This window comes from Solanum tuberosum, unplaced genomic scaffold (assembly GCF_000226075.1).
Source record: "Solanum tuberosum cultivar DM 1-3 516 R44 unplaced genomic scaffold, SolTub_3.0 scf00225, whole genome shotgun sequence".
Lineage (NCBI taxonomy): Eukaryota > Viridiplantae > Streptophyta > Magnoliopsida > Solanales > Solanaceae > Solanum > Solanum tuberosum.
The window spans coordinates 1044009-1067837 of record NW_006239149.1 but is presented as its reverse complement, the minus strand read 5'-3'; the positions used below and the strand labels follow the sequence as shown (position 1 = coordinate 1067837).

Genomic DNA, 23829 nt, shown 5'->3' with positions numbered 1-23829 from the left:
TCTCTTTTTTTTTTAAATTTATTTATGAGAAAGTAAGATTTGAAAAAATGAAGTTCGAATTTTATTGCGAAACTAAAGACTCGAAGAGTATTTGGACGCACTTTTGGTAGTGACTTGATATTTGTGCTTAAAGGGTTCTAGAAGATAATTCGAAAAAGGAGTGAGCTAGAATATCTCCAAATGAAGCAACATATTCACACAAGCAGTTATAACACATAAACAAATATTGCGCGTTCTAAACATGTATGTGACCCTTTTGTGCCAAGGGTAGGTCTAACGATTTGAAGGATATATAACGTTATCTGAAACATTCCATTGCCCCGAAGCCCATATTTATACAAGTTTTGCGAATAAATCAAAATGGGATACATAATAGGGGAAAAGGGATACAAAATAATCAGTTTCGCGCAGGGGTACAATCCTAAACTAAACTTCCATGAAAAGTCCTTCGCTCTTGAGCTTCTTGCCATCTCCGAATGTCCACGCTTTTGGATGAAATGGTAACTTGATCCTTCTTCGACTCGAACAAACTATTAAACTTCCAACCCCAAGAGACAATGATTTGTCAAATGACGTTCACATCCTTCAAATTTAAACACATAAGCGTGATTGTCTTTTATTGACCAATGGGTCAAATTGACACAAGGTGGGCTTTCTAATGGGCCCAACACGCCTTGGGTGTTGGGTCAACTTAGTTCAAAATGCGCTAAATTGGGATTTGTTTTGCTCTACTCTAGTTGACTAAGAGTGGCTTTTGAAAGACCGGGAACCTGAGTGGACAACTTAGGCTAGGAACTCACGACAACCATTGGACGCATGACGTATCAATAAATTGTTGATCCTCAATAAATTGTTGATCCTTTCGAAAAAGGGTTGAGTATAATAAAGTCCGGTTGCGGTTTCGCAAAACCGTCATTTAATATACTATACATATAACGGAAAATGCCATGAAATGCAATGACAGTTATAACAATTTAAACATATTAAGCACAAATAAGCAATTCAGCAATTAATAACAATTAGTCAAATAGTCAAATCATATGATTAGAACCTAATAAAGTCCCCAGCAGATTCGCCATTTCTGTTATGCTGTAATTTTCCTAACCTTTAGAAAAATCACATTTTTTGAAATGTTCTAAGTATAAAATAATTTAAGAAAAATACTTAGAAAAAAGAGTCGCCACTTAATTTTTTAAAGAAATTAAGAAAACTTATAATTTTCAAAGATTTAAACAGAAAAATCATTTGAAAATACCAAAGAGGGTTCGGGGTTCAATTTACACTTCGAGAAGGGTTTAAGCATTCAAAGTGTCCGCTAACATGCAGTTGACCTGCGACTTGACTAAAATGTATTTGTCTATTTTTTTAGAAAAAATAATTTAACATAAAAATATAACTTATAATATATTTGATTAAAAAGATAATTAGATAAATGATGCATTTTATTTTATTTTTTAGAGGAAGGGATCTAAAATAATACATTTGACTCGAAATATAAGTGATTAGAAATATTAATAATACTAGATTAATTAGAATTTTTTTAATTTACTATAAAATAACTTGAACCAATTTAATACATTAAAACATGAAAATCATTTTAAATTAATTGAAGAATAAAAGTTTTGACTAACCTTCTTGAGAAAATGACTAGTAAGTATTTATAATAATATTTTACATTATTAGATTAACTTTGAAAAAATAGTTAAACAAAGAGCAATTTTTTATTAAGAAAATTAGACCTTAATAGAAACATTTGAATTAGAGACAAGTAATTAGAATTTTAAATAAACTAAATTAATTAGTTTTTATTTGAATCATTTTTTGGTTTATGAAAAAAAAAACTATTTTAAACTAAGTAAAAATTTTGTTTGACTAAAGATTATAAATTAAAAATGCAAGAGTTGATAAAATGAGATTTGTTAGAAATTAAACAACACAGAGAAATAATTAACAATGAGATTTGAGGAATTCGATTAAGTTAATTAACAATTCTAAAGTTAGAGTTAATGATAATAAAAACAAACAATAAATGAAGACAATCAAATAATTTAAAGGTAAAGGAAAAATGAATTTGGACCCTTTTTGGGCCAAATTCGCTGCCACTATTGGGCTTAACCCAATTCCCATTTTGCATAAATACCGGATGTATATCAGTGTATATGAGCGTATATATCAGCTCTTTTCATTTATCTCTTGCTTCCGAACACCTGTATTTCGCCTCAGCCATCTGTTTTTGCGTTTTGGGCCTACATATTAGCGTATACCGCTGTATACAACATGTATACAACCCATTTTTTACTTTCCGGGGCCTGTTTCAGCTTCCCTTTCACCGCAAATATGAGGATGACTCAAAACGACTCAAGGATATGCGAGAGTGGAGTCCAAAGTGAACTCAGATTGATATCACATGAAAAGATAACAAAAATGAAAGATTAGCACTTGTATTTGTGAAATAACAACTCTTAGTGACAAATAAGACTAAAGATTAGGACATGAATTAAGCCACTGTTAGTGAACAAAGGGAGTAGTGACATGCTAAGATAAACATTCTAATCAACCAAAGAGTCATAAAGTAATAGATCAGAATATCTAAATAGGATAAACATGAGATAACTCATCTTAGTTAAAACGGATAAAATCTCCACAAATGAGCCATCTAAGATAACTAAATTTATTTAAGGTTCCCGGACATGGTTCAGCAAGGGCTCACTGATGCAGAGGAAAAGCACCATAAGTTTTGACTTCAAATAATAATATATATCAATCCAATGCATGTACCCGTTAAAGAAGCTTGAAAGAATATGAAATCACATGATAATTTGAAATCTAAGTTAAACAAAATGTCTTCTTGAAAGGTAATTCATGTGATGAAGTAACCAAATCATTACTGTCTTTAGTGATAGACACTACTGCCAAGACATTCATATATATATATTCTCTCCATTTCTTCTTTATTTATTTATTTTTTCATTTGTTAAAAGGAATAAGGAAAAACATTTTTTCTTTCTGTAACACAAGCATAAAAAAAAGCGTGAAAACTATTTAATAGGACAAATGGCCATACATTAAGGTATAAAACATATGCGGCAAATGTTGAAGCCTAACCAACCAAATGTTATCATACCAACAGGTGAGGGAATGAGCTGAATATTTAAATCTCATTGCAATATGCGTAAAGAGGAGCTAACAGAACTCCATTAATGACTACTAAGTATATACTTTTACACATAATTCTAAGTTAAAACAAAACAAATCAAGTAAATAACAACAAAATAAATCGAGTAAATAACAAGAAGGAAAGGAGAATAAACCACCTTTTTTCGGGCAGCGTCCTGAGACGAGAACGAACTAGCTACGAGAGGATTCCACCAACACGCCTGAGAAGTACTGGATCGGCCAAACTATCTCTTATTTTTTAGATGAATTTTCTTAGTTTCAAAGACTTTTTTTTTCACCTCTCCCAACTCTATTTTTCTTTCTCCTTGCAATATGCATAAAGAGATAAATATATAGATGGAAATTAGGGGGAAACGGGTATAATTTTGAATTTCAAAATTCAAATTTTTTGCTCCTTTTCAAGGCCAACAGGGAGCAATTGAGTTTGGCATGAAATTTCTCCAAAATCCCAGAAAATCCGAGGCAGCAGGACTGTTGCGTATAGCTGCTGTTGACATTTTGGACTGCTGTTGCTATTGTTGAAATTAGAAGGGAAATAGGGGGTGGGGCCGGCTGGTTGCTGTTGATGTATTGTATGTAATGTTGTTTGGAATTGTATGTATTGTATGCATTGTATGTTAGAAATTAAAAGGGAAAAATAGGTGGGGTCAGCTGGTTGCTGTTGATGTATTGTATTGTCAATGTTGGGTGCTTCTTGATTTGGGAAATAGGTGGGCCAGGGGTTATTGAAAGGGGATTAGGAAAAACTTTGCCAATTTGATTTAGTTAAGATAGATTTGGCTAGTAATTAAATAAGACAAATTGATATTAATTAATTAACGAGCTTCTTAATCTTAATAAAATAAAATAATTAACTTAATTATAGACGACTAAATAACCAAATAAAATAAAGCTAAAATCTTTTTGAGACAATTTTCGAACATTCATAAAATATACTAATTAGACACACAATTATATAATAATTAACTTAATTATAAACTAATTAACTCGAAATATAAGCTATTAATTAACTTAAACTAAATAACCAAATATTTAAATGAGACTAAAATCATTTTGAGACAATTTTCTAACATTCATAAAATATACTAATTAGACACATAATTATATAATAATTAACTTAATTATAAACTAATTAACTCGAAATATAAGCTATTAATTAACTTAAACTAAATAACCAAATATTTAAATAAAACTAAAAATCCTTTTGAGACAATTTTCGAACATTCATAAAATATACTAATTAGACACATAATTATATAAAATATCAAATTCATTATTTTAAAATTTATAAAAATGACAAAACTACTTAAAATGACTTGAAAATTATTTTGAATTTTATAAAGCCAATTATTTCAAATCATTTGGAATTTAGGAAGCTCGATGATTAATTTATATTGTGGAGGTCCAAAATTGGGTGTCAACACCGGGTACATCGACTTTTACTCTAAAAAACACTAAGAATACATACTACTCTTTACTAAAAAAAAAAAAAGGAATTAAGTTTTCCGGTTAAAACTAAAGTTCTTTGTCGCTATATTTGCTGTGTTCGTGTCGATTATTGGACTAAGTGTCGGTCTTCATTGTTGTTAAATATTTCTGCTTTAACTGGTTAGTTGTTCTTCCATTAGTTTAATATTATCTTGCATTATTATTTTGAATATTGTTGTGGAAAAAAGGAAGCACCCGACTCAGTTTTGTTGTTCTTCCCTCTCTCTATGTGTGATAATATGTCTATAGTTATTTTTTATTGGATTTCTTATATGTCTTGCTTATATATATGAAAGTAATTTGTTGTTATGAATATTTGATGTTGCGATTATTTTTTTTCATTATATCTATGTGTTCCATTATCCTTTCTACCAGGTTTCGAAACTTGAAGTTCAAGTTGAAGAGTCGCTAGAAGACTAGATTATTTAACTTTATGTATTCTGAATCTGTTTTTATTATTTATTTCGGTTTGTAATATTTGCATAACTCCCTAACTCTCACATATATATGATATAATTTGGGGAATCGTCTAAGGGGGAGGAAATTACGTGCGGCTTGTTTGTTTATTTTTATTGCAACTTATTTGTGTTTGAAAGCATTCTTATAGGATTGTGATTTGTTTGGTAGTCCATATTTTAACAAAATTTGTTTTAGATCTAACTAAAAAAATAAAACAGAATATACTATTGTCATTAATCATCTATTTAATCCTTTAACCAATTTTAGAAGTGGATCGTGTTTGATTGCTTATTATAGTTTGTTATTAAATTAGCATTAATCATCATCTTAATTATTAACAAATAAAATGATATATGTCGGCTCCTTGTTCAACTAGTTCCTTTAAATAAGATTGTGAATTTTGTCATAATACATTGAATATTTTATGCCATTTTTAAGAAACCATGTCTGTATGTTTTAAATAATTAAATAAATATTGCATGTGTTCTGAATTTTTATTTTTATTTTAATATTTCAAAAAATTTGCTATAGAATTCATACTCATGGGATCTTCAAATAATTAAATCTGTATCTAGATTAGAATTTGTACGCTGAAGATAATTTGTTAATTGTTTTTATATATGAAGGTAGAAGCATGCCTATATGTTTGTTTGAACAATTAGTACTTAGAAATGCATGTCTATAGGATTTAAATATTTCTTAATATGTCATTAGTGTGTAGAAATCATGCCTATAGGAGCTATATATTTTCAATCTTTCAAACACTTAGAGATCATGTATATAGGTTTATGAATCAATTTTTAGCATGTCACTAAAATCTGGAATTGTAAATCAATTTTAGGTTCTTTAAACTGGACTAGTCATATGTCTGTTGCAATTTTGATATGTTTATGAATTAGTAAATCAACTAATCTCCAGCATGTTAAATAACGAAACTACATTTTTGCTATGTATTGTGTCATTACTCTGTGATGCATTAAGTACTATCGCTTAAAAGAAAGAAAATAAATAAATAAATAAAAGTAATCAATAATTCTTTTTTTTTTTTTTGCATATTAACCTGCTTGACATAATCAATTCCCCATTGTAACTACTCGTTCTGCCATTAAAAAATCAACTTATAATTAATTTATGCATGCTGCTTTACCATTTAAAATCAGCTACTAATATAATTCTGCATTTAATAAAATGTCTGCTGCTTAAAATAAATTTTGCATTGGCGATCTTTTGTTGCTGCATTTGAGTTATTTTCTTCCTGTTTTTAATAAAAAATATCATTCTGTTTTTTTTTTTTCATTGTCAAAAATTATTGTTCATTCTTTTATTCAAATTGGGATGGGACATGATTATTTTTTTTTTAAAATAATTATATAAAAATGCTATCTCCTAACCTATAGTTAGTGGGAAAGTAAAAGGAATTACGAGGTCTAATTCCAATTTTTAATTAAGCCGACGCGTCCTCGGGAGCACTACCTACCTAAGATTTTTCAAAAGGATTATGTGTATTTATATGTAAACATTTATGTGCTTATGTGTAAACTAAATCTTTCAATCATCTTCAAAAAATAAATTACTATTAATTTTCTAAGACCGACCTCAAACTAAAATTGTTTCTATGGTGGAGGAGCGCGATTAATAATATCGTGGTATCATCCCTATAAAGAAACAATTTCTGCTTTAACTGGTTAGTTGTTCTTCCATTAGTTTAATTTCATCTTGCATTATTATTTTGAATATTGTTGTGGAAAAAAGGAAGCACCCGACTCAGTTTTTCGTTCTTCCCTCTCTCTATGTGTGATAATATGTCTATAGTTATTTTTTATTGGATTTCTTATATGTCTTGCTTATATATATGAAAGTAATTTGTTGTTATGAATATTTGATGTTGGGATTATTTTTTTTCCGTTATATCTATGTGTTCCATTATCCTTTCTACCAGGTTTCGAAACTTGAAGTTCAAGTTGAAGAGTCGCTAGAAGACTAGATTATTTAACTTTATGTATTCTGAATCTATTTTTATTATTTATTTCGATTTGTAATATTTGCATAACTCCCTAACTCTCACATATATATGATATAATTTGGGGAATCGTCTAAGGGGGAGGAAATTACGTGCGGCTTGTTTGTTTATTTTTATTGCAACTTATTTGTGTCTGAAAGCATTCTTATAGGATTGTGATTTGTTTGGTAGTCCATATTTTAACAAAATTTGTTTTAGATCTAACTAAAAAAATAAAACAGAATATACTATTGTCATTAATCATCTATTTAATCCTTTAACCAATTTTAGAAGTGGATCGTGTTTGATTGCTTATTATAGTTTGTTATTAAATTAGCATTAATCATCATCTTAATTATTAACAAATAAAATGATATATGTCGGCTCCTTTGTTCAACTAGTTCCTTTAAATAAGATTGTGAATTTTGTCATAATCCATTGAATATTTTATGCCATTTTTAAGAAACCATGTCTGTATGTTTTAAATAATTACATAAATTATTTATGTGTTCTGAATTTTTATTTTTATTTTAATATTTCAATAAATTTGCTATAGAATTCATGCTCATGGGATCTTCAAATAATTAAATCTGTATCTAGATTAGAATTTGTACGCTGAAGATAATTTGTTAATTGTTTTTATATATGAAGGTAGAAGCATGCCTATATGTTTGTTTGAACAATTAGTACTTAGAAATGCATGTCTATAGGATTTAAATATTTCTTAATATGTCATTAGTGTGTAGAAATCATGCCTATAGGAGCTATATATTTTCAATCTTTCAAACACTTAGAGATCATGTATATAGGTTTATGAATCAATTTTCAGCATGTCACTAAAATCTGGAATTGTAAATCAATTTTAGGTTCTTTAAACTGGACTAGTCATATGTCTGTTGCAATTTTGATATGTTTATGAATTAGTAAATCAACTAATCTCCAGCATGTTAAATAACGAAACTACTTTTTTTGCTATGTATTGTGTCATTACTCTGTGATGCATTAAGTACTATCGCTTAAAAGAAAGAAAATAAATAAATAAATAAAAGTAATCAATAATTCTTTTTTTTTTTTTGCATATTAACCTGCTTGACATAATCAATTCCGCATTGTAACTACTCGTTCTGCCTTTAAAAAATCAACTGATAATTAATTTATGCATGCTGCTTTACCATTTAAAATCAGCTACTAATATAATTCTGCATTTAATAAAATGTCTGCTGCTTAAAATAAATTTTGCATTGGCGATCCTTTGTTGTTTCATTTGAGTTATTTTCTGCCTGTTTTTTAATAAAAAATATCATTATGTTTTTTTGTTCATTGTCAAAAATTATTGTTCATTCTTTTATTTCAAAATTTGGGGATTGGGACATGATATTTTTTATTTTTATTTTTAAAAATAATTATATAAAAATGCTATCTCCTAACCTATAGTTAGTGGGAAATAAAAGGATTACGAGGTCTAATTTCAATTTTTAATTAAGCCGACGCGTCCTCGGGAGCACTACCTACCTAAGATTTTTCAAAAGGGTTATGTGTATTTATATGTAAATGTTTATGTGCTTATGTGTAAACTAAATCTTTCAATCATCTTCAAAAAATAAATTACTATTAATTTTCTAAGACCGACCTCAAACTAAAATTGTTTCTATGGTGGAGGAGCGCGATTAATAATATCGTGGTATCATCCCTATAAAGAAACAAACATTTTAAAGAAAAATAGAAAAAAAATTCTATTCATAATTTGCTTAATTTTCAAAACTTTATATTTTGCACATCTTATGCTTGCTTGGGGTAGATTAAAAAATAAAAACCGAATTATCTTCTACATCTATTTGCGCATATTTTGTCTCCTTGCTTATCTCTTTATTAATTGTTTAATATCTGTTTAATTCTTATTTATTATATCACCTAGTTCGCATACTAGATAAATTACTGAAGTAACTTTAATTATTGAATGTCATCTATCACTTAGTAAACATGTTTAAGTTAAATAACCTAAATAATGAAGTGACCTTAATTGTTTAATGCTTATTTATTCTGTCACCTAATTTCGCATATTTTAACTAAATAAACAAATGAAGTGACCATACTTGCTACTTGTAACCCCCACATAAATTGCATGAGACACGGTCGGGACCCACATTTATGGACCTCGAGGGATGCCTAACACCTTCCCCCCGACGGTAATTTGAACCCTTACCCTGATCTCTGGTTCGTCGACCTTAGTTAAATTTAGCTAGGTTAGATAGGTGCCCTAACGCGCCTTAAATCGTTAGGTGGCGACTCTTCAATTGCTCCAAAACCCAAAAGAGTTGTTAGGTCGTGCATCTGAAAGGAAAGTCCGTTTTGAGAAAAACGGGGCGCAACATCAATCCTTGGGCTTGTGGGATCGATCTACGTTGCGCCCAAGGACGAACAAATCAATCCCAGGCGTCCACCCCCCTTTCCTCTCTCGGAATGGGGCGAAAATCTCAGGAAATGGTGTTGGTCTGAATTGGTGAAAGATTTTAGGGAGTTTTGAATTCAAAAAATGGGCCTTGAATTTGGATTTTTGTCCGTTTTCTCACTCCAGATTTTGCCCTGATTTCCTATCTATATAATACCCTTTCTTATTCATTGTAGGGGGGATTTTTTTTTTTGGAATCTTGGAGAAACACCAAAGCTACTGGTTAAGACACTTATACACAAATACTTAGAAAAGAAGAGTTGAAAAAAAATTCACAATTCAAAGAAACTCCTAAGCCACAAAAGATATTTTAGAAACACACCCAAATCCTTTCATTTTTTTCTTTGTTTGTGGGTTGCTTGGAAACTTGTTGGAACCTTCGGAATTTGTGGGTTGCTTGGAGACTTGTTGGAACCTTCGGAACTTTTCGAAGTCGTGTGGTGGAACTCGTTGTTGCCCTCCCAGCTCTTCGTCTCAGCTCGTTGCGCCTAAAAAGGTAAAGTTATCCGAAATCCCAATTCTTTATCTGAGTTCTGTTTTGGTGAAATGAAATAGGCTGTTGGTCTGGTTTCTTTTTTTAAAAAAAAATTTCTTTTGTTCTTTTCTTTGTTAATGGCTTTGTATGTTGAAAGGTCGTTCGATCTTGAATCAATGCCTCTTAGTTGTTCAAAGTAACAATGAACCTTTTCTAGTAAACTAAAAGCTGAAAATTCTATGGTTTTGTACTCTAGTTTTCTTTTGATTTTCACATTTTTATTCACTCTCTACGGTTTTTGGTTATTCACTCTAGCTCGATGTAGGTGAAGATAGCTGAAATAACTCTCGTGGCTGCTATTTAACCCCTTTTTTGGTCGGTTAATGTAGTTTTCTTTAAAAAAATGGGAGCAGATTTTTTTTACTAAGTAAATATGAAATTTGCATGTTATTTCGGCCATGACTCGTTGATCCAGTAGCTTGTTCTCTTCATTTTTAAATCCCATGATCGTTCTACTATTAGCATGACATGTTGCACTCTAGTTTATGCTTCCCTGTACTTAAAGAGTTGGCTTGTTGGTCATGTCGTATTCACCTTGACTTTTTCGTTGTATAAATTCTACCATGCCTATGATTGTTTTCATTTAAATTAAGCGGATGGTTGGACTGGATTCTCTGCTTGAACTTTGCTCGAAGTTCTCACTTGTTCTCTTAGATGTTTCTTTATTCATGTCTTGTCTAAGGTTTAGCGTAAATTTCAGAACGTAGCCTAAAACTTGTTTAAGTGTGCTGGTAAAAATAAAAAATGGTCAAATCTTTGATTCATCTACTTGACTTGAAGTTTTGGTGGCTATTGTATCATTTTCTCTTAAGGTAGGAATTTGAGATATTTTCGAGTCGGTTAACTTTGTTTTAAATCTGTCCAGTTGTGCTTGATCTTGTTGTTGAAGTGATTTTGTTTTCCTTTTTTTTAGAAACGTTAAGCCATTGTTTAGAATAAGGAAATTGCCATCATGCCGATTAGCTCGTTTATGTATATTTAGTCACTAATATCAAAATATTTTGCCAACTTCTATGGGTATTTTAAAATATACCAAGTGTTTGTTACTATGGCAATTCTGGGGCATTTAGTTGATTTTGTTTGTTTCAACTACTATGCTTAAATTATGTCTTCATCCTAAAAAGGAAAGGAAAATAGTCCATGTGATCAGTTTAAGTAAAATTGTTTTGTCATGTATTTGTTTTCTTTCAAGCATATTTAAGTGACCAGTTTGGGAAAGTGTCTCCTTTTGGTTCTTATTGATTTGTGCGAACGTGCTTACTGTTTCAGCACTTGTCAAATTGCCTTTTTTCTTATTTATTTATTATGTTCCTACGTCAAAAAGTTCCTTTTTTTTAGTGTGTCTAGATTCTGGATGTGCTAACTTTGAAATGGTAGTTCCTTATATTGAATTTGCCTGTCATCTAGTAGATTTGTATATATTATTCTTTATCCTAATTCTTATCATCTTTCCATGAACTCCCTCGATTGAGTCCATCAGACTCCACATCTTCTTCTTGCATTGCGGGAGAACCGTAAAGGCTTAAATTCCGCCTTCATCGATTCTATCAACTCATAAAAATTGACGAATAGGTCCAGAAGTTAAAGGAAGCAACGGATCGAGAAATTGAAAAGATTGGGCCAAAGGCCCGCTCTTAATTCCAAAAACAATTTGTATTTTGTTATTTTGGGTCTAAGTCCACTTATTTGCTATACTTGTTAGTTCCTAGGACAGGTGAAAAATTGGGCCTAAGGCCCAAAGGAAAAAAATGTTTCTTTTTATGTTAGTTTAGGACAGGTAAATGTGATTCAAATGGGTCAAAGACCCAAAACGAAAATGGGCCCAAATACTGGCTCAAGCGGACAGAAAAATCAGATTTGGGCCCAAATCTCTTTCCCTCTTTGTTTTATTGTGTTTATTTACTTGTTAATATTTGTCATTAATCTTAAGATCAACAATTCAATCCCCGAAAGACGTCCATTTCACTTTAAAAAATTAACTAAATCAGTCATTTCTTAACAAGACTTAAAGAAGTAATATTGCAAGATAGCTCACTTAGATAATATTTAAATAATTCCCCTTTTCCCCCTTTAAAATAGTTCTAACCATAAAATAGTTCAATTTTGCAATTTAAGTTAAGTTAAATTATTTTAGTCAAATAATTAATTATCGGATAACCGCGTATTAGCCGGTATTTCGGGTGCTTTCGAACCCTTCCTGAAATGCTAATAAGAACCCCAAACCACTTTTAAGTTTTCATTAGATTTTCTGTTTTGGTGTTTTGAAAACAACAGTTTTCTTAATTTTACTTTAAAATTAAGTGGTGACTCTAAACCAGTCTTAAAATATTTATTTAAATAAAACAACATGAATATAAATTATCTTATGCTCTGGATTCATCTATTTGTAAGTAAAACAATTCTCAATTAGAAAATGTATTTTTTTTTACATTGTTTGTACTATATTTGTCTCTCTATATATATATATTTAGTCAAACGTTAATTCTAATTAGTATTTTCTCGAAGTATGTGTAAATAAAAAACACCACAAGTATATTGAAATAGAGGGAGTATAATTTTTTTTCTTCATTTTCCTTAAAGAATAGATATGCAGTTGAGACACATTCCTAACAAAAAAAATCTTAAACAACATAACCCTGATTTGTGTCACTAGATTTTTCCCAAGAAGTCAATCACGTAACATCACTATAATATTTCCAATAAACATAATACAAATTAAGATCGTAGAAACATGAGCTAATTAAGTACATACGAAAAACAAGGCACGGTGTGCTTAAAAACCTACACCAATTACAACAACAATAACATAGACAGTATGATTCCACCAATGAGATCTAAGAGGATAATATGTTATCCCTATTTTATGGTGATAGAAAATTTATTTCTGATAAACCCTCGGCTAATCAATCGGATTTCTTACCAAATGCTTGAAGTTGATCACCATACAATTTACAAAGCCTATATTCAGGAATATAATGAGCTCCCATTTTCTCATAGAAATTAATAGTTTCTTCATTCCAATTAGCCACAAGCCAATCAACCATCCCCATTCCCATTTTCTCAGCTTGCATTGCAACAGCAGAAAACAACAATTTCCCAAACTTCATCCCTCTATAACACTTCCTCACAAACATTTGGTCTAAAAATAATCCAGGCTTCTCAAAAAAACCATTATAGCTAGGATAAACAAGTACATGCCCCGCTACATAAACGTTACAATTATTACTATTATCATGACCATGACCATTAAATTTGGACCTATAAGTCTCGAGTTCGTGGTCCAGGATTTCTAAATTATCAAAATTGTAATTGTTCTTGATAATAGGGACGAAATTCGTAGTAGTAGTATGGTTTGTTTGAGGGAAAGGGTTGGGAGATATTTCTAAGATGAGGGCTGTTGGAGAATGAAAAGGTGGATTTGGTGATTTGAATAAATTGTTGTAAAGTGATGTTTCTGTGGTAGTGAATATTTGTGATAGGCCATGGTATTCTGCCATTTGTGTTACAAGTTTGTGAAGATTAGGGACGTCTAGTTCTGTTGCTAGACGGATTCTGGCTGAAATTTGGTGGTTGAATAAGGTTGTGTGTTTTTCTTTGGGTTGAAATGAGTTGATGAGACTACTTGTTGAGTATTCCATGAAGAATGAATATGATGATCTTGTTGTTGTTGGTGTTTAATTCTAAAAGATGAGCCAAAAGTTGGTTTAATTTGTGATGATAATAGTGGCTAGTTAGAAAGGGTATTTATAGGTGTAAGTGCTCTTTTATCACTTACATAAGATAATTTCATTTGTCTTCTTATGATAATTAATGTATTGTTCTTCTCTGACATACTTTACTTTTTAGTATGTATATATTCGAGAAAAAATAATATTATTTTTCTATTTTAGTGACGATCTACCATAACAATTCAGTGTAATCTCACAAGTGAAGTCTAAAAAAATTAATGTGTATATAGACTTTATCCTTACCTTGAAGAGATACAAAAGTTACTTTCGATAACCTTTAATTTGGTTCAAGTAAAAGTGTTGTAAAAAAGGAAAAAAATGGAAGTAAAGAAGCAAAGAAAGATATTAATAGAAGTATAATAGATCATATACTAAAAAAAGGAAAAATATGTAACTATAAGAAAATAATACAATTCTCAAAGTGCAAAAAATATTAAATAGTGACACGATACTCAAAGTACAAGAGTAATACTACTACGACTACTAGTATAAAAGAATAATCAATAAATTTAACTTTAAAATCTTTATTTTATTTTTAATGAGTATCATTTATAGCCATAGATTCCATACTTATTTAGACCACATGTTTTAAAAAAATTCATTACTTACTTAAGGAGGATCGTTTTGATTGCTCGTTAGCTAGGAAGTCATAAATTATTTATGTATTTAAATTAGCATAATTAATATTTCAGTTGCTATGTATAAAATTTAGCATATGCTTATTAATTTATCATCCCACATATAATTAAAACATGTTTAAATTATGAGTTTATACTGAGTAACAAATAGAATAACTAAATCTTACCTAGTTAATTCCTACATTACTAATACTTACATAACTTTAATTAATCCCCAAACGATCAATAAAGCTTTTAAAAGAGCCACTGAAGTACATTTCATGATCCTTATCTAAGCCACTGAAGCCATTTTTTTCATGTTCAATTGGTCAAAAGAAATTTAAAAAACATTTTCTTTAAAAAAAACGAGTTTCTTAATAATAATGAAACTGACTTCTCATGTAGAAATAGAAAAAACAAGTTCTTTGAATTGCATTTTTCATTCATTGTATCTATCCCCACCCTCTAATGCACCTCATTTCACGTCACCTCATGTATACCTCCCCCATCCCACCATCCTGTTTTCACTTTTCATAGTATTTTTCTAGATCGAAGGTGTTAACTGTTAATTTTATAGTTTAATTTAACAGGTGTCTATCTCTTGGCTATTGTACTGTATACACCCATGCAGGGTTTAGAAAGAGTTAGGTGAAAAATCTGTAATTAGCTAACAAAGTCAAACTAAAAATTGATTCAAATGAGCGTTAACCGACCTTTTCTTGACTATGCATTGAAATGGTTCAACTCTTTTCCTAACAAACGATTTAATTTCTTAAAACTTGCATAATAACAATAGGTGGCAAAAACAACACATTCTATAATAAAGTAATTTATTTCAAGATCTTAAAAGTAGGTATAGAGTTGACTAACAATTCCTACTTTGTTGACCATTTTACCACCCATAATGAGAAAGTTCAAAAAAAGGGTCCCCATACACTATTGGATCATTGTTACCCATTGTTTCATAATATATTGTATTGTATTATATTGTACTCTATTGTATTGTACTGTACTGTAGGTTAGATACAATATTTGACTAGACTGTATTGTTTGTTGTTGTTTAATAATATTTTAATTGTTTGGTTTGATTGTATCGTACTGTATTATAATTTATAAATTTACTAAAATATCCTTAATTATTCTAGGGTAAGAGGTTTGTCTAGAATTTAATAATATAAGGTGAAGGGTAAAATAGTATTTTGAAATATTATGTAAAGATATAATTGAAAAAAGAAATTAAGTAACAATGAGAACACACCAAATCTGTTGTTCCATAAAATAGGGGTTTTCATTGTTACATAACAACGAAATTTAATAATACAATACAATACAATACATTTTAAGTAACAATCAAAACAAACATTGTAGGTATAGTAACGATACAATACAATACAATGAGTAACAATGATTCAAACAGAGTGTTAGACAATTATAAAAGTAAGTATTCTCTTTGGTTTATTTAGGGAATTTCTCTTATCAAGTGTTTGATATACTATTTGTTAGAACATCACAATATTTGTCTTTTGAGGTTAAATATCTAAATGATGAATCGATTCTTCAATATCATTTTCCTTCTATGATGGAATGGAAGAAAAGTAATGAAACTTGAAATGGCTACTAAGTAACCTTTAATTAAGCCTTTAACCTTTGTATTCATATGTCAAATCTTGTTTAGTTACATCCAAACTCGATTTTGTTTGAATCTTTGGGAAAGAAGAAGAAACAATTCACCATCCTCAAAATTTATAGATCCCACCAAATCATTATGTTTGGTGGTTGGTCGCTCTTTGACCAGTGATTCACTATCCGGCAGATCGATTCGATACCAACAAGACTTTACAATTAATACAGATACCACAATGAAAGTAAAACAACATCAAACTATTTGGATGATTATTAATTGACTGAATTCATAGTTGTTGAGGCTTAACTGTTTGTCTCCAAATTAATTATTCAAATTACTTATACGTAAGACATGCTTTAGATAAGTTTTTCTTCTTTTTTAGTCTCTCTTTCTTCCTTGGTAAATTTAGTCGGTCTATGTTTCTTTCTCTATGTGTTCTTAAAGTTTATTTGTATTTAATTTAGGATTTTTTTAGTAACAATTACCTATTATAGAGTTACTAAACTTTAATAATTTTAAAAATCAATTATATATGTTTAAAATGATCCCCCCTTAAACGGATTATTTGTGTACTTTCGTTAGAAATTTAGGAAAAATTACTTATATACACACCTTTTCCCCCCCATAATTTCCATTATTCCCTACCATTTCTAAAAAAATTCAAAATCCCTTATTTTTGAGTGTAACACAAAACTACCGGATAATAACTTCCACTCACTCCCACTCCCCAAACCCATGTTTATCACTTTCTGATTTCACTCCATAAATCTCTCCCATCCTTTTCTTCTTCTCCAACTTTCGATTCCCACGATTTTTTGCTCCCCTTTTCACGCCACAAATTTTTCCACAATTACCCCATTAATCCATTTTTGAATTTCAAATCTTTTCTCTTTCTAATTAATGATTTTTAGTTATTCAAGAGGTAGATCTCTTTCCACAACTTTAGTTTTCAAATATTTTTTTTAGTTTTTCATCTTAAAAAATCGCTGATACATATGGATAAAAGTCCATATTTCAAAATTGGGCTTACTCAATTACTTGAAGAAGGAAGCATCTTCAACTTCTAAATCGACAGTGGAAAAAAGGCTCAAAAAGCGAAAAAAGTCGATCTATTGGTGGGCTTTGGTAAGGAATTCGGATCGAGATCCATGGGTGACGTCATTATTAATAGTGAAAATAGGATACTAGAGTGAATGTTGAGAAGGAGAAGGGGAAGAAGGATGTACATTCATCTTTTAAAGTGAATGTAGAAAAAAGTGGATGTACATTCGTCTTCTAAAGTGAATGTTGAGAAGGAGAAGTCGAAACAGATCAGATTGTTGATTTTTTTTTCCGATTTTTTCTTGTTCATCTTTTTCTGATATATATGGGTTCAATTTTTTAATGTATCCAGCTGTTTTTGTTTCTTAAATTAATGTATAACACTTTCGTTTCAACATTATGATACATTACAATTTCATCATGTACAATGTATCGTGTTCAAATTACTAAATTATCTTTCGACTATAATTTGTGATACATTAACTAGATTTTTATTGTATTAAGTTAATTTGTTTCTTAATTAATGTATAATGCCTTTTTTTCAACACTAAGATACATTACAATTTTATCATGCACAATATATCATGTTCAAATATTAGTTTTGATACATAACCTTAATTAGTTTTGATACTTGACACAAAACTTCTACCAAATGTATCATTTATCATGTATCTAGGTGTGACTATGTATCTTCTACCTTATTCAAATTTAGAAGGATGTGTATCTGTACACACTACCAAATCATATGCGTGATACATAAACCTTGCTATTTTCATAGCTAAATATGTGTGGTAAAAAAAATTGTATCTGAATCCGTCAATACTGTCTTTTTCTATTATAGATAGACATCTAATAAAGTGATTAACAAATTGATACATAACAGCGTGTCATGACTACATAATAGCGATCTTGACACACAATAATGCATATGATACTTTTTAACTTGTATATATATATATATATATATATATATATGATACATTAAAGTGCCACACAAATATGTATCAAATTCATAAATAGTGATACAAAAATGTTACCATCAAAAGTTTGTTGCAGCTATATATCTGATACAATAAATATGAAGCACATTAATACATATATTAAATTTGTCTAATTGATAGTAAAAAGAAACGTAAGCGTTGTTTATGGGATTTAATTAGATTTTCAGATTTATTTCTTGTTTTAGTGCAACAGATTGACACTTATTGTAGGGCAACATTAATGTATCCGGACAATCAATAATGTATCCGTACAACCAATTATGTATTCGGATGACTAATATTTTAGGGAATTTTTATAAAATAGAAAAAAAGTAGAGATATAATGTAATTTAAGCCTTACACTATGAACTTTATGTAAGTTATATAGAAATTTAAGTGTTTGGGCTTGGTAAAGTCTTGGACTTACTCTAGAAATTTCATCAAGTGTGTCTTCTAATTTTAAGTCATCATTTATATTTGTTCCTTTTTAAGTTTGCAATTATAACTTCTCGCTTCATGCAAGCAAGCTTCATTCAAGTTCACTAGAAATTCTAGATATGATGGTTAAAGGGGTAGAGAAACTACAAAAAATTTATTATCAAACTTTAGAATATTTTGTATAGATTGACAAGAAAAATTATGATTAAACTTCACGATACTTTGTCTAAATTATCGAACAACTATAAAAGTTTTATGAACAAACTTTATACTATATGGTCTAAAGTACTTATATAAAATGTTTCACTCAAATTTAGAAGAAGTTTAGAAGTACTTTAGATCTTAGTAAAAATGTAACGAGAAAAATCTTAGACTACTTAATCTAAAATTATCTGAAAGTGATAGAATAAATGTTTGTTTTTTGTGACGCTATAGCGAATGAGTTATATTTAATTATTTTTTTCTTTAAAGAGACAAAATATAAATAGTAATCTCGAAAGGGACATGTTGTGCACTTCACCTTGCACTAGAGTAACCCACCTATAGGAACTAGCAAACCTAAAGAGGTGGAGAGTATGTAATTTGTTATTTTTTGGCCAAATTTCAAATATTTTGAAAATTCTGAATACGTTTTAAATAATTCCTAAAGCGGTCTGGTAACATATACCTGCTCTGGCCTAACATATTGTGGTAGAATGTTGAATACTCATTTGTCAGATTTTGAGTTTGAGTTTCTTAGACAAATTGTCGCATTTGTTAGAAGGCTTTATCCTTAATATGGAACTTTTCAGCCTAAGTGGAATTTCAAAATAAATATCGAACACAATTTAAAAAAAGAAGAAGAAGATAGAGGTGAAAATTGAGACACGACAGGCGTGTAAATGGAGGAGATATAAAAAACCGATAAGCTGCCTCTTACATTCTTGATTTTCCGGTGATGAAACAGCTTCAGCTTCAGTATCAGTATCAGTACCATCTGGGCCTTAAACACAATGTTTTCATGCCCATGGCGATGCCGCTATCTACACCTCCATTAATCCCTCTTCCAACCCTTCCCCTTAAACTCAAAACTTCACCTATTGTTCCAATCTCCTCTACTCGTCTTCTCTGTAAATTCAATGATTCCGGTAACACCTCTATCTTCCTTTTTTGTATCATTTATTAAGTTAATGATTAGTGGGAGAATCTCAAACCCCACTCAGTAAAAAATGGGTTTATTTATCTGTCGAATTGTACTGATTGTTAGTCAACGTAAGACAGGAATTGCAATTATCTCTCGATTTTTGTTGACAGTTACTGTCTTTTGAAACCTAAAATAAAGAAAAAATTGCATCTTTTTTACTGGGTATGTTTGTTGTTGTTGTTGTTGTGTATCTTTTTCCTACATTCCCCTTAAAGAGTTTTGAAAGAAGTGGCTAATGATTCCAGGTCCTGTAAAAAATACAAGGGGCTATTAGATATAAACAACAATGAGGGATTTTGGATTTGGCGAGGTGGGAGTGTAAATGAGGTGTGTTGGAAGGGGGAGAGGACACCATCAATGTGGAATGTCACTTCTGTAGCTTGTTTTCCATCTATTAGGGAAGTCATTTTCGTAGAGAAAATGTTTTCCAAAATTTTTGACTAACCGAACATGAAAAAATAGCAAAATATTTTCTCCATACCAAACACACCCATAGTCACAACTTCGATCTTTAAGAGATTTTTGGGGCACAAAGAGAGTACTGGTGTCGGTTGAATGGATAAGTAAAGCTTGAATTCTTTGGGCGTCTTTTGTGCCTCCACATCTATGTATGAACCAATTAAGATATTTGGAGTGGAGAGAAGAGGTTTGTGGAGTTACAAAGGCAATTAAGATATTTTCCTCTACAGTTCAAACATGAATCTATTTCCTTCTGTGTCATATGTGGCCTGAGTTTATCTAGGATTGGTTGCTCGTGTATTCTCCGTGTTCAATTGAGTTGCTATTTTTAATTTAACATGTTTGATGAATACCGCTAAGGTAACATATTAAGCTGTTAAATGACACCTTTATTAGATATGACCTCACAGCTGGAGATTCTGAAGCCTGAAAGGAAGAAGCCAGACAAGCGTGTCAATGGGATTTTCTGGATTCTACTTCTTAACCTGGGAATATATGTAGCAGATCATGTCTTCCAGGTTTGGAAATTGCTTTTCCCCCTTTATTGCAGCTTTCGTTGAATATATTTAATTCGATGGTGTCAAGAAAACTTGCACAACGAATATTTATGATTCGTTTTATTCAGTTTGCTATTGAACATTCACCCAACCCTGGTAAGTTGGACCAGGGCTGGTGAGTTCCATTGAACATGATGGGTGGCATGATGAGAGATCAGCAATTGAACATGTATAGTGGCACTCAGCCTTCTGAAGGGTGTTATCCACCTGGATTCTGTGAAGATAATGTTACTCTTGTCCGCTGGAATAAAAGGATCTAATAGAAAAAAGTGATTATATCAGGTTCGGGCAGTAAGAGCATTATACTTATACCACAATCGGCCTGCTTGGTACCAGTTTGTGACTGCAACATTCTGTCATTTTAACTGGTGAGAATGTAGAGTTTTTAAGTTGTTCTTACAAATACTAGAAATGGAAAAGTAAAATAACCATAGTCCAGCGGAATTATCAGTTGCTTTCTCTCTTGTTTTGTTTATCACTTCTGTCTAATTGTTTTGTTTTTCATCTGCATTTTACTAAACAGGAACCACCTCTCAAGCAACCTTTTCTTTTTGTATATTTTTGGTAAGACTTCTGTTTCTTGTTATACTTTAGGATAAATTTTCTACTTGATAGCAGATGATAATCATAGACGTTAACCTACTTTAAGCTTCCAGGAAAACTCGTTGAAGAGGAGGAAGGAAACTTTGGATTGTGGCTTTCTTATATATTAACTGGGGCTGGAGCTAACCTTGTCTCATGGTTGATTCTTCCAAGAAATGCTGTTTCTGTTGGTGCCTCTGGTGCAGTGTTTGGACTCTTTGCTATTAGTGTACTTGTGAAGGTGATTTCTGCATCTCTTGTTTATTGCATTTGTTAATGTGCCTCAGTTTATATCAATGTCTGTGTGTGTAGATTGACGTAGGTCGACAGTATACTGTTGCGCTTGATTGGTAAACCAGTCTAACCATCTTGGTTTAACTGCAGATGTCTTGGGACTGGAGAAAGATTCTTGAAGTACTTGTATTGGGACAGTTTGTTATAGAAAGGGTATCCTCTCCGCTCTTTCCCGCTAATTGAAACCTAATCAATCATACGTGACCTTGTTACTTATTCAAGTCAGTTAGATTCATGTCAAATTTCTGTCATGACATAGCTTAATTGTTGGACAAATCAGTCTACTAGGGTTACTACATATATTTACAAGGGTTATAGCACAAAACATTAAATTGTTTCCCAAATTTAATGGGTTATAAGCACATTTACACTTCAATGCGAAGTTCTAGGTCAATTGCTTTCACAAGGCTGTGACGATATGACTGTTTCTTTCTTATTTTAGTTTAGTAACAATTATAAAAATGTTTATTGAAAAGGTTCTAACTATCTGTAATTAAGTACTCTTCTGTGCACCCAAGGGTGTGACCTAGTGGTCAATGAAGTGGGTCGAGAACCATGAGCTCTCAGGTTCAAATCCCAGCAGAGACAAAAATACTACGTGGATTGTTATCTAAAAAAAGCTAGTTCTCTTCCATTTTAGTCATAATCGATCTTTAAGGCACCCAAAACTTGATAATTCACTCTCCCACACTACATGTGTTAGTTTTCAAATGAAACTCCTCATCTGAATGACAGATTATGAACTACTGTAGATTTCTGTGATTTCCCAACTGTCATATCATATCATATTTGGCCAATGACATCTCTCGAAGTATAAATTCAGTATTTACTAGTTATCCCACCTTATTTCATAATCCTAGAAGATGAAGTTGCATTGTTAGAGCTAAAATTATTGCTTAAACTTGAATTTCTAATATCGGAGTAATAGAAATGAGGGAGGGGGAAGCTAGTGGAGATACCAAATTCAGTTTTGGTATAAGGTGGAACTTAGAGAAGAAAAATGCCAAAGCTCTCTGTGTTTGGCAAACCAACTACTCCTGGACCCTAGTAATGAAACATAAATTCAATGAATGCTTCTTATTCTTCCCAAGTTTCTATTCAACTTTTTTATCGTATGGAAGGAACTTGACCTCTGTTCGTGTTGGCACTGAATATATCCAGGTGATGGAAGCAGCCCAAGCTTCAACAGGATTAGCAGGAGGTATTCATGGAGGATCCGCCTTACAAAGTGTTAATCACATTGCACATCTCTCTGGTGCCCTAATTGGCGTTGCTTTGATATGGATGCTGAGTGGAATTTCTAGTGAACCGGATGCACAGAACAATAAAAAGTGACTCCTGTTGAGATCAAGGGAAGTTTTCTTTTACAAAAACATGTACTATTAAATTGCTTATTGAGTAAAGCAAATCAGCTCAATGACGAACGGCCATTTTCGCAGATTTTTATTAGACTAAATTTTACAAGTACAGTTTTGTTAATTTTTGTGTGGATAGGATGTATCAATTTAACATCAGATTTTACATGTTGAATAGATTTTGTTTAGCCATTCAGTATCATTTATAGGGTAATTGTTTTGTTCAGTTAGCCAACACATTTGGATGAGCATAATGATATTTCTATCATGAATTGATTTAGTTAATATGGCTTGCAAGCCTATCACAAACTTAGCCATTTATGTAAGGAAAAAGGGTATATATATTATTTGTCGTCTAACGAATAGTGCATATTTACCTCTTTTCGTTAACATATTGAATAAAAATATAATCTAAAATTGGTTTTTTAATTTCAAAAACTCGCCAGGACTTTCAAAATTACCTCATCTTTTTTCTTTTATTACTCAAAACCCCGAAAATCCATTGTATTTTTTTTCTTTCATTTAGGTGAGGTAATTTTTTAACACCACACAACATTTTTGAGATTAAAAAGTCAGTTTAAAAGCCTTTTAATTTAGAAAATATAGATTTGTCAACTAAAAGAATAAATATATCCAATTTGTTAAAAGCAAGTATATATATATTATTTTCTTTAATGATGATATATCTGCTTAGATCAAGGAATATATTTAGCCAATTTTACTTCCAACAATCTTACACGATCTTGATCTTTTTGAGGCAGATAATGCAAACAAGCTAATACCGGCAAAATTCAAAAATCTAAAGTTTATCTTAAAATAAAATGCCACAACAAAATTTCAAGTTACTTTTTTTCCAATTGTGGA

The 23829-nt window shown here is 30.8% G+C and overlaps 2 protein-coding genes across 2 annotated transcripts; one reads left to right on the top strand and one right to left on the bottom strand.

Moving 5' to 3' along the window:
* Positions 1-12775: 12775 nt before the first annotated feature.
* Positions 12776-13815, bottom strand: LOC102593167 (L-ornithine N5-acetyltransferase NATA1-like). Its single transcript, XM_006356590.2, has one exon. It carries the CDS (start codon positions 13743-13745, stop codon positions 13011-13013), a length of 735 nt encoding a protein of 244 aa, XP_006356652.1. The 5' UTR covers positions 13746-13815; the 3' UTR covers positions 12776-13010.
* A 5558-nt stretch (positions 13816-19373) lies between these two features.
* Positions 19374-23200, top strand: LOC102592603 (rhomboid-like protein 11, chloroplastic). Its single transcript, XM_006356588.2, has 7 exons — positions 19374-19662; positions 20574-20695; positions 21017-21102; positions 21258-21298; positions 21391-21557; positions 21701-21763; positions 22772-23200. Exons 1-7 carry the CDS (start codon positions 19473-19475, stop codon positions 22943-22945), a joined length of 843 nt encoding a protein of 280 aa, XP_006356650.1. The 5' UTR covers positions 19374-19472; the 3' UTR covers positions 22946-23200.
* The last annotated feature ends 629 nt before the right edge of the window (positions 23201-23829 follow it).